Source organism: Haemorhous mexicanus, chromosome 14 (assembly GCF_027477595.1).
Source record: "Haemorhous mexicanus isolate bHaeMex1 chromosome 14, bHaeMex1.pri, whole genome shotgun sequence".
In the NCBI taxonomy this organism is placed as follows: Eukaryota; Metazoa; Chordata; class Aves; order Passeriformes; family Fringillidae; genus Haemorhous; species Haemorhous mexicanus.
The window spans coordinates 8,439,975-8,456,600 of NC_082354.1; the positions used below are offsets into that span (position 1 = coordinate 8,439,975).

The 16,626-nt window shown below is 39.3% G+C and overlaps 1 protein-coding gene across 3 annotated transcripts in view; it reads left to right on the forward strand.

Annotated features, from left to right (window-relative positions):
- Positions 1 to 310: 310 nt before the first annotated feature.
- MTMR1 (myotubularin related protein 1) overlaps positions 311 to 16,626 on the forward strand; it is a 38,097-nt gene continuing 21,781 nt past the window's right edge. The window contains exons 1-11 of one of the 3 annotated variants that reach the window (XM_059859193.1): positions 311 to 410; positions 3,097 to 3,202; positions 5,712 to 5,735; positions 9,335 to 9,410; positions 10,214 to 10,308; positions 10,523 to 10,630; positions 11,036 to 11,137; positions 11,828 to 11,911; positions 12,481 to 12,630; positions 13,370 to 13,558; positions 13,902 to 14,087. In XM_059859193.1, coding sequence (XP_059715176.1) covers positions 9,365 to 9,410; positions 10,214 to 10,308; positions 10,523 to 10,630; positions 11,036 to 11,137; positions 11,828 to 11,911; positions 12,481 to 12,630; positions 13,370 to 13,558; positions 13,902 to 14,087 — 960 coding nt within the window. In that variant the 5' untranslated portion in view covers positions 311 to 410; positions 3,097 to 3,202; positions 5,712 to 5,735; positions 9,335 to 9,364. Of the gene's footprint in view, positions 411 to 3,096; positions 3,203 to 5,711; positions 5,736 to 7,929; positions 7,981 to 9,334; positions 9,411 to 10,213; positions 10,309 to 10,522; positions 10,631 to 11,035; positions 11,138 to 11,827; positions 11,912 to 12,480; positions 12,631 to 13,369; positions 13,559 to 13,901; positions 14,088 to 16,626 lie in introns of all 3 variants that reach the window. The other 2 variants (XM_059859192.1, XM_059859194.1) reach the window with 2 other exon arrangements.

Sequence of the window (16,626 nt, forward strand, 5' to 3'; positions counted from 1 at the left end):
CTCTCTGCCTCCAACAAACCTTTTCCTGCCGCGTCTCCGTGCTGGGGCCGGAATGGGCGGCGGGCGGGAGTTGCCGTCCCTCGGCCCGGCCCACCCCCAGCCCGGCTTGGCCCCGCCGCCCGCCCGCCCACCCTCGCGGCGCGGGGGCCTCTGGGAAGGCGCCGCCGCCAGGTGACAGCCCTCGGCGCTGCCGGGGCCCCAGCGGGCAGGGCTGTGGCGGCCGGGCCGGGCGCCGCGGAGAGGCGGGAGACCGCCCGCCATCCCGGCGGCGCGGCCGGAACCATGGAGCGAGCGGCGGCGGCGGGGTCGGCGGTGGAGGGCGGTGGCGTGAGCCGGCGAGCCGTGCGGGCGGGGGGCGCCGCGGCGGCGGGCGCGGGGTCGCGGCAGCCCAGCACCGAGACCCTGGACAGGTGAGCGGGGCCGGCGGCCGGGGACGGCCCCGGCCGGAGCGGGTGGCGGGAGAAGGGGAGACGCGGCCTGCGGGGCCCGGCGGGGGAGGCGGCGGGCGCCCCTCGGCCCGAGCCTCGGCCGAGCGCGGACCCCGGCCGCGGGGCGGCCTCCCCAGACCCCTCCGGCCCGAGAAGCTGCAGTCTGAGAGGGGCTGCTGTGCAGCGGCGGATGGTCCGCGGCGGGAACCGGCCGTTGTCAAAGTTTCCTCCTGCGCTTGCCGTGTGCCGGCAGTGCCGCCGCCTGCTTGGCCGAGGATGAGGCGGCCCGGGGCTTTGGCCCGGGGGTTGGGGCAGCGTCCTGCAAACCTGAGCTGAGACCGTCCGCCGGTTTTGAGACTCTTCCCGATTGGTTTGGGGCTTTTTCCGTGCATGTATTTAATCTGCAGAGGTGGGACTGTCCCCAGGCACCGCTGTGCCCCCTCGGTGTGCGGTGTGTCCCGGAATGCTGGCTCTGTGTGCGGTGTGTCCCCGGTGTGTGTCCGTAAGTGTGTGCGGTGGGTCCGCAGGGTCTCACCAGAACGGTGCCAGGTGGGACCACATCTCCTCCGGCAGCCGCTGGCAGAGACATTACTTCACTCTGAAGTTTCCAGCTGAAGGTGGGCTTCAGAATTGAGCAGCTTAAGCAAGAGTAGAAGTGAACAGAAATCTCACCCTGATGAAAACTAAATAAAAAAGAACATTTAAAATCAGTGCTAGATTCCGGTCTCTGTATTCTCTCTTTTTTCTCTTGGTAGAAACCTGGGGGCTTCCATCATTCTAGTGAGGATGGAAATCAAATGTCCATTTTCTGTCACCAAAATGTACACCTTTGTATTCCTTATTAATGCACTTTCTTATCCTAATTTTCATCTTCCCTTCTGATCTTGCTCTTTCCTGGGCCAGTTATATGTCCATTTGTCATACAGTTCACTTGTTTACCAGTAGGGTTGTACCAGGCCAGGCTGATGTGCCTGACTGCAGATGAGATAGAGTGCAAAGTCAGTCATTCTGCTGTGTGCCCCACTGGCGCTTGGGGAGAAGGCACAGTGTTCTGTGGAACACTGTCACATCCCTTGCACTGGCCTCAGGGGATGGTCCTGCATTTATAATTGTTTTCCGGCTGTTACTAGCTCTGTTGATGTAGTGATTCCTTGTGAAGATAAGCCATAGAAAAATAAATCCTTTTCTTAATTAACAAGTGAGTGCTTATTTGAAAACAAACTTAGGCAAGCCCTGAAGAGCTATACTGGAAATAAAAGGGGTGTGAGTGAAGGAGAAATAAATGAGGTAAGGAAAGGATTTCTGTAGGATTTAGGTGTTGGGCTCTTTTGCAGAACTTAAGTGAGGAGTTCTCTTAAGTAAATCTGGGTTTAAGTTCAGCACCATCCTGAGAGTTATCTTTATTGTTCAAGCAGGACTATCATAGATGTGTTTTAGTTGCAAAACAAGATTGTGAGATCTAGTCTTGTGTAGAATGTGCAGGTGGGGAGAAAGCTATTAAAATTTATCAGAAAATTTTTGAAAGCTCTTCCATTTCAGGCGTGACATTGTTGCATGGATCTGTGCCTTATACTTAGCAATAGTGGCAGAGTTGATGTAAAGAAAGGCCTCTTTTTCAGTAGTAATTGGTCATCTAAGGCTGTTACCCCACCCTCTTAATGTCTGAGGTGTGGTGCACCTGCTGGGTGCTGGGTATTTGTAGATATATTCACTTCAATGTCATGGAGAATTCATAGAATCCAAAGCTAGTTCATGAATCAACTTTAAAAATAAGAATTACATTTTCTTTCTGTGTTTGACTTCTGAATAAGCATTCAGTCTGTAGATGAGCACAGCTGAATGGTGTGAAGAAAAGTGGCAGTTATCTAAGATAGTGTTTGAGGCTGTGGTAACAGGAGCAGTTCCCTCTGGCATTCCCAGTTTTTCCTTGGATACCGATGTGTGTTGAGCAGGCCTAGTGCACTTCAGACTGTCGTTGCTTCTCCCTCTCAGTGGTGCTTTACTTGTGAGCAGCTCTAGTTCAGGGGGCTGTTCTGAAATGGCATCACCTGGGCTTTAGTGTGGTTCAGATACTTTAGGGCTCTTGTAAACACCCTGTGCTGTACAATTCAGTCCTGTGCCATGTGAAAGCCCAGCCTGAAGATCCAGGGTTTATTTCATTAATTGGAAAAAGCTGCAGCTAACTAGAAGTTACCCTTTAGACAGCATGTATTTTCAGCATTTAATATAGAATACAACATTAGCATAGTTTAAATTTTTTTAATACTAGCACGAAATAATTTAATTCTGAGGCTTTACAGAATAATCGGGACATATGAATAAGGATAATATAAGGAGTTTCCTGTTACTTGGCCAAACTCATTCCATGGATGGATTTAAGAAAAAAGCATGTGAATGGTAAAAATTACACTGGATAAGGAGAAGAACATTTTTTAAGTTCCTAGGACCCTAACCTCACTTTTAACCTCCTGACAGCTCTGTGTCTCTGACATGATCTAGTAAAATTCTTTTACGTAATTTGGTCAATGAGATAGTTGCATTCTGCCCACAAAGCAAATGAAGTTTTATGATGTTAGTGATCATCTACAGTGTTGCTTTCTGGATCTGTGCTGTTCAAAATACACATTTTGAATTACTGGTAAATAATTTGAAACTTCTGGTTTTGTAGCCCAACTGGATCCCACGTGGAATGGTGTAAACAGCTGATAGCTGCGACCATTTCGAGTCAGATTTCAGGGTCTGTCCCATCAGAGGGTGTGTCCAGAGATTACAGGGTAAGTGACTTGAGGAATGCATTGATTTGTTTTAAGATACAAGAGTGGAAGCTGGGGAACGTCCTTGCTATCTTGATTAGCCAATGGTAAGTACATGAGTGATGACTGAGTGTTTCAGAACTAGAAACATCTCATTATCCATAGGAGTCTCTTGAATTTGCTTCCTGTTTTCCTCCATATTTAGAATAGTGCCATTGAAGTCTAGAGAATAAAAATTAACAGAGAAATGAAAGGAAATTTTAAAAGTCAATGTTTTGAATAAAACATCAAAAGTGAGTTGTCTTTTATTTTGATTACTATATAAAATAATTAGTAAAATAGATTATAGTTACAGGTTGAAACAGTTTCTCTTGTGTGTTATTCAGAGTACAGAATTGAGCTCCTCAGATTCCACAAAAAATACATGAATGTTTTTTTTTTACTGTGTAGGGAACATAATTGAGTATCATTTTTTATGGGGTTTCTCCAGAGACGCAGAATTTAACATCAAACAAACAAGTCAGCTTTTTCATTCTCTCCCAGCAACATTTTTGTCACTAAGGTAGTGGCTGCACAGTATGGTTTCTCTGAGTTCCACTGTGCTTTTGTGCCCCTGTTCTTTTGCACTCACTGGCTGTTCCTGTCATGCAGCCACTCAACTCAGCTGTCAGGAATGGAGCATGGGCAGTTTTTCTCCTCTCACAACGTGACAAAAGTTACCCATGTTTCAATTCCCTTTAAGAAGCCAAACTTGGTGCTGTCTAGATCCCTTTTTCTTCCTATATTTGTAACAGTTTTATTGTTTTCATAGAGAATGGCCACTGGAAAGTTTTTATGTCTTTTTCTTGTTTTGTTTTAACTAGATTTTAATTCACGTATGCTTTGTGATTACAAAGTATGTTGTCTGGAAACAGTGCATTTTAGATTGAGTGACAGAAGGTCAGATTGAGCCTGAGTCTGAGATGAGTCCACTAAATGTTTTTGACTTTAGTGTTTTTAAAAGGTCAACCTCAACAGAGTTTCACACAGTTGGCACAGTCAGCAGTTTGTAAAGAGTAGCTCTCCCATACTACAGCAGCTGAATTGCAAATGCTTGCTCCAGGTCAAGGCCATCATTTTTGCTAAAACACTGTGGGAAACCTTGCATTGCATCTGTTGATGTTGTATTTGCCAAGGATTTCATTTTAGTAAAATCCATGTGTGTAAGCCTGGTGTTCAGTTTATCTCTGAGTAGAGTGCATTCCTCTGGAATGAAGAGCACTAAGAGCACTGCTTAATTTTGAATAACTTTCATCTCTATACCAAACTCATCTCAGATATTATTTAAGAGGAATAAATCTTTTAAGGCCTAATTAAAATTCTACTTCATTCTCTCTCTGAGAAATGAAAGAAAAGGATTTAAGCCTGATGGATTAAATTAAGAATTTTTGTGGATAAATTGCATTGCTGTGATTTGAAATCCCATATTTGTATACAGTGTGATGGAATTTTTTAGAGTTGCTTAATCAGTACCACTAACAGGTTGTGTTTGTTCATTATTACTGTGGAATCCACACATGAGAAGACAATGACCATATGATAGCTTAGCTTTTCTTTGAGATATCTTTCTCTTTTGATGCACTTTCCTGAGTCTTCATTACCTTTGGTTTCCTCGAGTTGCTGCATTTAGAGACTGTCTTACAACTCAGAGCCTTCAGATCAGGTCAGATGTGTGTGTTTGCTTCTGAAACTGGTCAGGCAGTTCTGTTAATTTATACTGGATTTACCAGGAACTCGTTGCTTTATTTTTTCTTTTTTGTTGTTTAAATTCATATGTTTGCACAACCAGGTAAATACATTGATTCCTGAATCTAACAGTGTAACTGATGTTACTCTTATGTGACTTAGCTTACCAGGGAGGAGGGAAGCAAGGGGGCAGCTAATGGAATGGTCAGAACTGGAGAGCACTGGGAGAGCTCTTGCTTGCTAAACTTACAGCAGCAGTGATCTCAGTCTGAGTTGAGCTCTGCTCTGTGTGTCTTCTGTGACACATGCTCTGCCTGCAGAGTGTTCTTGAATGAGGGGCTCATAAAAATGAAAATGGCTCAGATTGTAGTTGCTGGCTACAAACACCTTCAGAAGTTGAGAAGAGTTGTCTTTTTCTGAAAGGTCCAGTGCCTCTCCTTCATGGTTGTTAGTGCAGGCTTATTGTCTTCCACCTAGAAGGATTACCAGGCTCTTTCTTCTCTTTTAACAATAGTGCAGTGTAGCAGGATAAAAGGGTGATTAGGAATGAATGTTTCCAAAGAGCTTGGAATTTGTTACATCACAAAAATGAAGTGGCTGAGATTTTTTTTTTTTACACCAAAACAATTCTGCAAATGAGAGGTACTAGTTCTGCATAGTTTTGTTTTGTTCTTTCAAAATCTAGCTATAATTAAAATGTTTGGGAGTAGAGTTCTTTTGAAAATCTGGTGAAATAAGATACGGTATCTTTAACAAATCAATCCCACGTGTTTCATTGGATAATATTTTATATTTTAACTAACAGGTGTACAGGAGGCCAGTTATACGGGTAAGATTACCTTTGGCTAGCAGTGAACAGCCTCCTACCTGTGTGTCTCTTGTGCTGTGTGAGATCTTGGTGTGTCAAGCGTTCTTTACCTCATTAATGGGTTTTATGAACCAGTCAGGCCATTTTGCTATGCAGTGCAACAGCTTCTTTGCCACAAAAATGCTTTATATACATTACAATGTTTTCGTGAGCAATGAAAGTCAGTATGTAAGAGAGCAATATTTTAAAATAATGTTATGAATGTGCAATACTAACTTCAGTTTTATTACATTAATTTTGACAAAATGGAGGCTTGCAATTCAGGTTTACGTGCTTCAGACTGCAGAGTACTGTGTTAGCAGCTCTAACATGTCTGTGCTAAAGAATACCAGTGGTAAAAGCATTTTGTCTGTGTCTGTCCTATTTAAGTAAGCTCCAAATTCATGCTTGCCTTTGTAATTGTTTTAAATTAATTTTTACCAAGCTGTAATAGGATTGAAAGTTAGGTTTGAAGTTAGGCACTAGTGCAATGACCTACATCTTTTTAATGATAATTTTGAGAGTAGGGCTTGCCCATTGTCCATTGAAGATTAAAAAGGGCATGCCTTGTTTTCTTGCCCCTCTCTCTTAGTAACATTTATGGAGTGAGAAATGATCTGGATAGTGTTCTGACATTGTTCATGAAATGTGTCCAACACTTTTATTCAAACAAAGACCTCTTGTTCAGTCTGAAACCAAGAGATGAAGTCTGAATGGGTTCTTTTTCTCATCTGTTGTTTACCTATTTAAAAATTATGTGTTTAATCCAATCATACAAATCCAAAAATTGATTTTTTTTTCTTTTGAATAGATAGCACTTCAAATAATTGGTCTGAGTTGAATGACAGAAAGTAATTTTGTTTAGTTGTTCCCAGTTCTGTGTAAAGGCTTTGATACTTGAATGGTCTGCTCTGCTTCTTTGTCTTTCATATATTTAAATTTTTTTGGTGTATTTGCTCATTGTCCTGCTGGTTTTCTTCCAGAGATCACAATGTCGACTTTTCTTTGATTTCAGAAACAACACAATTATTCTCTGAAATTTAAGTAATTTCTGCATGACAGAATTCTACCCATACCAGAATGTTAGTAACATTATAACTTTATAACTGGAAAAGTTTTCTTGATTACATACAACTTTTTAAACTCATGTAGAGTTCAAATTATCTGAAGATATCTGAAGTCCTTTTTCTAAGCTTGTTCTTGAGGGTTTCTTGTAGAAATACTGTAAAAAGAAAAATTGACTTCTAACAAACACTTGTAAATTTAGACTGAGGCTGATTTTACAGTCCGACCAAGGGAGTTCTTTGCATGTGAACTGGGAGTAATAGACTGTCATGAGCACAACTTCTCTCCAGTCCTTAAAGAAAGAAGACGGAAGAACATTTTTGGCTGAACATGTTAAAATAATTCCTTCAGCTGACCCAATGACATTTGTGCTTCTCTCCAGTGTGCAAAAGGACCTTATGTTTATTACAGAAATTGAACTAATGTTCAGGATTTGCTGCCAATGATGCAAAACTAAATTACTATGAAAATGTGAATTGTTTGCATATTTTGCTATGAGTAGTAATTTTAGTTTCTGTAAAGTTACTGGCCAAATTTCAAACAACATAGAAGTTGCTAGAAAGATATGTAATACTATAAGATTGAGAGTTAAATTTCAACATGTTTTACCCAGCAAAGCTTTTTTTAAATGTCTAGGTACTTCTATTTGATGTCAACCTGTTTTTTTCTGTGAAAGATTGCATGAGTTTTCCCATAATGCTGCCATTCCAAGTTGTACTCAATTTCTTCTGTTGATAAGCATGTGGCATACTGAAATTAATTTCCTTCATTGTAAGTTTATTTGCCTTAAAAAGACAGTACATACTTTTATGCTCTTATCTACCAGCACTGACTCTTTTGTGAAAAAGGGAGTAAATCTTTCATTTTGTGTTGTGCCAAGTAACATTCAAAGGATGGTGCTCATAGCTTGGATTCCCTTTGGTGGAAAGTAGTATGTGCCAGGAGGGGAAGATTTTGGAAAGCTAAACTGGAGTTAAAGTATATGCTGTCTTTTTAAGGAAATTTCAAAAAGGGAAACAAAAAAAAGATAAGATTCTGTCCTTTCACCTGTTGTCTGCAATTTTTTTGCTGTTACTTCTCTCTTGCCCTACTGCTGCCTCATGCAAAGCAGGAGATTCAGGATGGACACAATGGCTATCATTCTGAAGCAGAACCTGATCAGGTGGCAAGTTTTACTCATCTTTCATTCATTAACTATGTAGCAAGGTACTATAAAGTAGTACTCATACAGTGCATACAAATCTTACTTTTCTTACTCAAGAGAAGCCCTAGAAAGCATTTAATTGTAGCTGGTTATGTGCCAGACAGAGTTTTCTTGTAAGGTCATATAGTCTAAAATATAATACTGAATATAAGCCTGGCTTACAGAGCATATCCACCCTCAGTTTGTAAGCACTGGCTGTTTCTCTGCACATTATTTTATGTGATTGAGTGCTGAATGTAAAATTCCAGAATTTTCCAAGGAAATCTGAAGCCAGAGATCAGCTGAAATATTTTTAGAAATGATTTATTAGGGAGAGCTTGGGATAGTCTGGAAGCAGAGAGATCCTGCCAATTAGTTCTGTGTGGGTCAGAGCTCCAATGGAAGGGGAGGGTTAGTTGTTTGTTGTAAGAAGTTACCCCATTGTATTTATTCAGGATGTGAAAAATAGAGGGTCTAATATCTCATCATTTTGACCTGAGACAGATCGCTTTATTACATGGTCCTTAACAGTCCCACAAACTGTTTTATGCTTTATTTCAATCTCTAGTACATTGTAAATCTTAGCTGCCAACAAAGGACCCTAAGAATCCATCATGTATCATTCAGCAATGAAGCCATTTACTTCAATGAAAATTTATTAAACTAATTCTTATTTTAAAATTGCTATTTGTCCTTGTATATTTTGTTATTACCACATTCTTAATCTGACCATCTGGATCCAAAATTCCTATTCCATAACCTGTGGCACTCTTAGTAAGGTATTGATTGAAATAGAGCATTGTGGGGTGCTTCTTGCTATCAAAATCACAAAGTTAAAATGTTAAATAAATAAAGTTTCTGCCATATAATTCTCTCAGATTAAAATACTCAAATATTAAATAAGCAGCGTTAGAATTTTTTTTTTAAAAAAAGAGCTTTAAAATGTTCTCAAATAGATAAAATACCCCAAATAATACCTGCATTCAGCAAAACACTAACAAGTTATTAATTACTAATTTGGGCTGATCTTATTGTTCATATTTTTGTATGCTATATATAGCCAGCATGTGAAACTAATTGTTGCATGAATGCTTTGTTACTAATATGTTACTAACATGTATGTCTGTGTTAAATTTATAATACTTAGTTTTGTGTTTGGTTGTTGTTTTTATTTTTCTTTTCCTGTGGTACTGTTTGGTACAGTTGTGTGATTTTAAAAAAGACACACTTCTTGTGTTCCAGTAATCTGGTAGTAAAAGCACTTTGCATCAAAATATATCGATGTGGTACAGATGGAGAGTGAGATTTACTCACGATTTTGGATTTTTGCCAGGCACTGCGGGATGGAAACAAACTGGCCCAGATGGAAGAGGCTCCACTTTTTCCTGGAGAATCAATCAAAGTTATCGGTAGGAGTACCACTGAGTGCTGCACTGAATACTGTTAAATTGCTGCTTTATTTAAAAACAAAATGTTACTTCCTTTTGACTTTTGTTATTTCATTTGATGCACTTAAGATTAGATGTGGATTTCTTTTCTTTGTCTTTTAAATACTAGTGTAGGAAGGAGAAATCAGATCCAGAGGGTGACTTGCTCCATATAGGTATTTCTTTTCCTAAGGATTTTTTGTTCCACAGAGATGTATGTATTGTATTTCTGCTTGGGGGTGCTAAGGATATGTCATTGATTCAAAATTATGTTCTTCAAAAAAGATGAAGTTATGGTGAACTTAGTTTCCAGCACTTAGTGGGATTTATTTCACTCTGGCATGTGACAGCAAGCCCTATGCTAGCAGTGCAGTACTTGGCTAGGAAAGAATACCAGCGAATAAAAGTGAAAACAAAGATATGGGCATAGAACTGAATGACTTGGAGATTGGGTGCATGTGGATCAGTGATTGCCACTTGGGATGCTCTGTTTTTGGGGTGAGTGTGGGTGCTCTGCACCTGGGATACCCACAGATGCTGGGGACCTGCCTGCCCTTGCTGCAGCCCTGCTCCAAGTGCTCAGGAGCTGCTGAGCAGCAGTGGAGGAATTTGATTGCTTTCATTGTTGATATAAAGACAACTCTGCAAGGATAGACTTTCCTAAAGAGGTCAGGCATCAAAATCTTGTGGAGCTGCCAAAATCTTGTGAGTTTCAAGTGAAAATAGATTGTTATGCAACAAATGTCTATAATAGTAAAACAAAGCTTAATTGATCTGTTTTCCAGCTAAGGATGTTATGTATATCTGTCCATTTATGGGAGCAGTCAGTGGCACACTCACTGTGACGGACTTCAGAATGTTTATCAAAAGTGTTGAGAGGGTAAGACTTCACTATCTATCTGTCTGTTCTTTCAGGTAGGAATGTTGCTGAAGTAGATTTCAGAAACTGACAAATTCAGTGAAGTGTGATGTTTCACAGCAGTTGACTAAACTGGAATTACTGTTGGCTCTAACGAAACACACATGAAATACAAATAGTAATTTGTATTTCTTCTCATGTAATAAAATCTATTTGTTTTATATTCAAATTTCAGGATCCACCTTTTGTTGTTGATGTTCCCCTTGGAGTTATAAGTAGGGTTGAAAAAATTGGAGTACAGAGCCATGGAGACAATTCATGTGGTATAGAAATAGTTTGCAAGGTAAGGCATGGTAGAGATTTATTAATATTAAACTATTTTCATTTCCTTTTTCTGTAAGAAGAATCTGCCAGGCCATGTGCTGTTTTTCTTTCTGATCAGTTCCCTGTATTTGAATCGTGCTTCATTTATTTCAGTTCCTCTATGATACTTGCAGTCTAAAACACTTCTGCCTTTTGTTTGAAGAGTGAATGCAAAGGAAAAATGGCAATTTTTATATCAAGCATCTCTAATGACAGTCCTAGTTATCTCATGAATGCTTACACAACTGTTCTGTTGGGGGTTAGATGATGTCAGTGACTTAGTGTTCCATATATGCCTTCATTCAATCAAATGTCTTATAAGTGCTTTTTCTTTTTTTTTTTTTTTAGTTTATCATAGAGTAAAACTGTCACTTATTTTTGACAGGATATGAGAAATTTGCGGCTGGCCTATAAACAGGAAGAGCAGAACAGACTGGAGATCTTTGAAAACCTTGTAACACGTGCATTTCCTGTTTCTAATGGGCTGGTAAGTATTGAGAGGGAGAGAGGCTGTCTCTGGCTCTCCTCTTTTGGGAAAGTGTAGGGGAGTAAATACAAGGGCTGTATAACAAACTTTGAAGTGTTGATTCATAAAATCTGTTGCAGAGCAGGCAGGCCACTCTGACCCTGTGTGCTTTTTGCATTAATTCATCAAACACAGCTGTGTCTGCTATCATGAGGTTAATTTATGCATAACCCTTGAGATCTAGGTTTGCCTAATGTTGCTGATTAAAAATATGTATGTGTTGACTCTTATTTTCTGCAGTAGATAATTAAGTCTAGAAGTTCTGTCTAATACAACAAATAGGTACAATTAGTCTTGTTATTAGTTAGCTGCAGAATTCTATTTCATTTGCTTGTATGGGTAAGGAACTGGTTGGGGGGCAGGAAACCAATATTCTAATCTTGGCATTGCCATTGATGTGTTGTGTGTAGGCAAATAACTTCAATTTTCTGTTTCCTATGTTGGTTTTTTGAACTTTAAAATCATACTCATGGTTAATGGAACTCATACTTAATGGAAAAAAACAGTTTTTTCCAGCTCAGTGTTTTCCAGTCTTGACTGAAGATGTTGTGTCTGCTTTAGATTTGAAATACTGGAGTGTTGACTGGTTTGGAGTTATTGTTCTTACAACCCCTCAGGCAGTAATTTATGATTTTGTTTTGTTGTTTTTAGCCTCTTTTTGCATTCAGCTATAAAGAAAAGTTTGCTGTTAATGGCTGGAAAGTGTATGATCCAATGGCAGAATATAAGAGGCAGGTAAGTTATAGAATATTTGGTGTATTTTTTTTCTCCATCTCCTCCAGAGCCATTTCATCAAGGAAAAATTGTTACAGAAAACTCATTTTCAGCTCTTGCTGCATAGATGACTGTTTGCATATCATGTTTAGATAATAAAATGCAAGTGGCCTGGGTTTGAGTGTGTTGAGCACCTGCTGAAGTTGATGGAGATACAGGTGCTGAGTACTTGAGGGAATTGGTCTAACTTAACATGGTTCTGAATCCACATTTTTCAAGTGCTGTTTCTACAAAACACGGGTGTTACAAAAAATTGAATTTGAATAAACATCACTAAACAGAAGAGTAACTGTAGTTTGTAATTTTAAATCTGCATTTTCAATATGGTTATTTTCCTTATCAGTTTAGTATAAAGACTTCCACTGGTTTGTGTTTCAGCATGAAGACCTAAGTTTACAGCTTATTTTTAAAAAAAAAGTGGGCATGCCTTTTTTTTAAGAGCATGCAGCACATAAAATTTTTCATTGCCCCAAACTGAGATATGTAAAGGTCTAATGTGAAAAATGCAAGATTGTTTTGTTTCCATGCAGGGCTTGCCCAATGAGAGTTGGAAGATATCCAAAATTAACAGCACCTATGAGCTCTGTGATACATACCCTGCTGTTCTTGTTGTGCCAACCAGTGTAAAGGACGATGACCTCTCAAAAGTGGCAGCATTTAGGGCAAAAGGGAGAGTTCCTGTAAGTGAAATTTGTACAAGAGAATGGAAGTGTTTTAGAAATTTGTAGCTTTTAAAAAGTTATTAGTGCTCTTTTAGGTGTTGTTTTTTAAACAACAGTGGGATGGCTTCCTTCCTGAGTTGGGGTGGGAGGAAAAGAAAGAAGAATTAGACTCAATGGATTTAGAACCGAAGGGAGCAACTCAAGTATGAGTTTAATTGCACAATTATTGTGCTTTGTAGTGAGTTTTTTATCTGGATTAGCACTTCTAAGCCACAATGGTATCTCATGCTCTGGCATGTATTAGCTTGTGTTCTTATTTGGAGTAGAATGTGTCATAGCCATAGTGCTTTGCTTGAGAATAGACAAGGTAGCATTAGAACCACTTTAAATATGTTAGATTGTGTTGGTTTTCATGCTTAGCAAGGTAGTATATAGGTCCATACTCTTCCACGTGGAAGCAGTTTTTTATTCCTCCAGTGCCCTTTTTTTTTTTTTTTTCCAATTAGAATAATACAGATTTAGCTGTTGTTAGAAATAAAAGCTAAGACGTTTAGAATCACTCTGCATTTCAGGTTCAGATTTGGGATGAGCAGTCAGTGCTAGCGTGCTGTCAGTATGTTTTTGCATCAGCCTGTCCATAAACTTGCATTTGTTGATTTGCCAGGAATACCAGATAGGCAGTGTGATTGTCTGGTTGTTCTCTGGCCTGCTGCTTTTATAGTAGTGTAGTAAATTAAATAGTTTTCTCTTGTTCCAGGTGTTATCCTGGATCCATCCTGAGAGTCAAGCAACAATAACACGATGCAGCCAGCCATCAGTTGGCCCAAATGATAAACGTTGCAAGGAAGATGAAAAATATTTACAGACAATTATGGATGCCAATGCTCAGTCACATAAACTTATCATCTTTGATGCCAGGCAGAATAGTGTTGCAGATACAAACAAGGTAGGTTTGTATCATAACTGGCATGAGTTCATCAGCCTTATCTCAAGGCTGAAGCCTTGAGCCAGATATCAGAATGTGGAGAATCTGATGTTGAAAAGAGATAAGAAAGGGTGAGGGTGTATGGATGTATTATCAAATGTAGCCTGTTACAATTAGAATTTCTTTCACCTAAAAAACCTCCACTTTTTTGTAGAAAAACAAGCCAAAAATATGTTTTTATCAACACTAAAATAATCCCTTCTCTCAGAAAATTCTGAAACTTGAATAAAATAACTCTCTTCACCTTTTACTGAAGTCTTGTGCCTGTTCTTCTCATTGTCTGTTTTAACCTTTTGAATGACAGGCTAAAGGTGGAGGATATGAAAGTGAAAGTGCCTACCCAAATGCAGAGCTGGTCTTTCTGGAGATTCACAATATCCATGTCATGCGAGAATCCCTGCGGAAACTGAAAGAAATTGTTTATCCTACTATTGATGAGACTCGGTGGCTGTCAAATGTGGACTCCACACACTGGCTGGAATATATAAGGGTAAAATGCTTTTGATGTGGAAGATCAATTACTTTTTTAAACCATGTTTTTAACTTGCACTTCTGAAAATATTGCTAAAATAATGGTGAAACTCGAGCATGTTGCTTTAATCAGAATAATCTTGTGGAAAAATGTAATTTTTAAATAGTCACTTAGAACACAGCATTTTAAGCATTTCATAATAACGTAGTGTTTCTAATTTTATGTACTGGCAGATAGTAATTCCCAATAATACAGTATCATATTTACTGCTGTGTTTTATTTTCTTGAGAAGGAATGTTTGTGGGCAGTTCAGGGTTATTCCTCTTGTTTGGAAGAATGCACTGGGAACTTCAGAGTATATTTGAGCCACTGCCAAAGAACTTGACTGTGAATTCCACAGTCTTTCTCATCCTTCCCTCCTTCTGTGCAATGTTACAGTTCTTGTGATGGGCACCTACATTTTCATGAGCTGTTTGTAACCACTGATCTATCAGGTTATCGTCTGCCCTATTATTTAGCATAATGTTAAAATAAATCACTACCACACTCAGTTTTACAGTCAGTTTCACTAACCTTTGAAATTATTCTAGTGTAGATTATTTCATTACCACATTCAGTCCCCTGTTTATGAATAATATGGATGGAGTGTAATTTGTTTTATTAGCAGCTGGCTCAAATGTCACTCATGCAAAACATGTTTGGGATCATTCATTAGTTTGACACTGTTAAGCAGTGCCTGTTGACAACTGCAGCAAAGCCAGTAGAGGGAGCAAACACGAAATTAGGAGACAAATTTAATGATATTTTGTGAACAGTTTAATTTTCTTGTTTGCTTGAATTTGAGCTGTTTCAAACAGCTTTGGGAATCTAAGCATCTGGCAAGCTTTTTTTATCAGCCTGGTCTTTTACAGTCATCTGTTTTGTATTTGTGGTCACCTTTCATTGCCACTGACTTTGGTTCTTGGATCAGGCAGTGTCAGGAGTGAACTTTGATACCACTGTCAGACAGGTGACAATAGCATAGCAATTGGAAATGTAATTTAAATCATTTTGAAGAGTTGATGCATGTGTGACATTCTTCATGGATCTGTCCCTTACATGCTACTTCACTTAAAGGGTACCGACAGCAAAAACTGCAGATTGATTCCTTAAATCAGGATGATGGTATCTCTCTGAGATTTCTTCCAAGAGTTCTTTGCCTTTTGATTTAGCTTGCTATAGTACTAGCACTCCTCAGCTTTACTCTAAACACATCTGCTGTTTTCTGGCTCAAACCAGTGTGGCTGTGTCCCAGTAGAATGCAATGCATTACTGGAAACTCACCTTCCAACCCCTGGCACCCACAGTGCTCCAGAGATGGTCTAGGAGTGAAGGCACCAGTAACTCTCAGTGTGTGCAGACAGTAATAACAACATGAGTAGAGGCACTTGGTGCTTATTGTATACCTGGGGTATTTTCTGTCAGAGGGTAGAACTTGTGCTATTAACTAGTTTTCAATTCTCATTTTGTAAACCAGTCCAAAGCCACTTATTCGTTAGGAGCCCTAACAGAAATACTGTGATGGTTACCAAGTTTTGAAAAATCCATAAAGAATAATAAATTTGTAGAGGAAGCTGTTTTCTAAAGGCTGTTGTCCGAAGTGGAATAAAGAGCTTCATATACTCCACAGATATCTGCTGAATTAATAGTAAATGTGTTTTCTGTCTCCCATTCCCTGCTCATTTCCTGTACCTATTCTGTTGTTTATTTCCAGCTGTTTTCCTTCAGAGGCATCTGTGTTCTCTTTAAAGCAAGCTATTGCATACCTGTATGTTAAATAGATTTGTTTTCTGCTTTTATTGAAGACCAAACTGTGTTAATATTTTTTAATGCAATAGAGCTTTCTAACTGAAGTAATTGGCATTTAACTACTTCATACCACAAACTCTGTTCTCTCACAGACACAGATACACTCACATAGACACAGACACTTCTGTGTTGTTGCTTGATATTTCCCTTCTGGCATTCTTCACTTCTACCATGATACTGAATCCAGGCTGTTGATGGTCAGCTCAGAAGCTGAATATCATGTATACTTCATGCAGCAGCACATCACACCTGGCTCCCAGGCAGGGGTTTCTGGGTTTGTTTGGGTTGTGTTTTGGTACAGACTAGCTGGATGCTTTGTCCTTTTCTCTAAACTCAGTTGAACTTGAAAATGGAGCAAGAAAGAGTGAATGATTAATGTGAAATGAACTTTTGAAAACCTCGAAGCTTCAGCCTTTGGAATAGATCACAGTATTTGTGTCTTTTCATCATAATACAGAATATTGATTAATTTAGAGAAGGGATTCCCAGGTTCATTTGTTATGTGCTGCTAGTAATGGGGAGCTGGTAAGCTCTCTGTCTGTACAAGAGAATACACACCATGTTTGTACCTCTAGGAACATGTACACCACTGTTTGGAAATCTCTAATTTAAGGCATTGTCATCATCATGATTATGTAATTAATCTGAAATTTTAAAACTTAATGACTTCAAGAGTATAAAATCTTAATATTTTCTTTTTTTAGTAAAG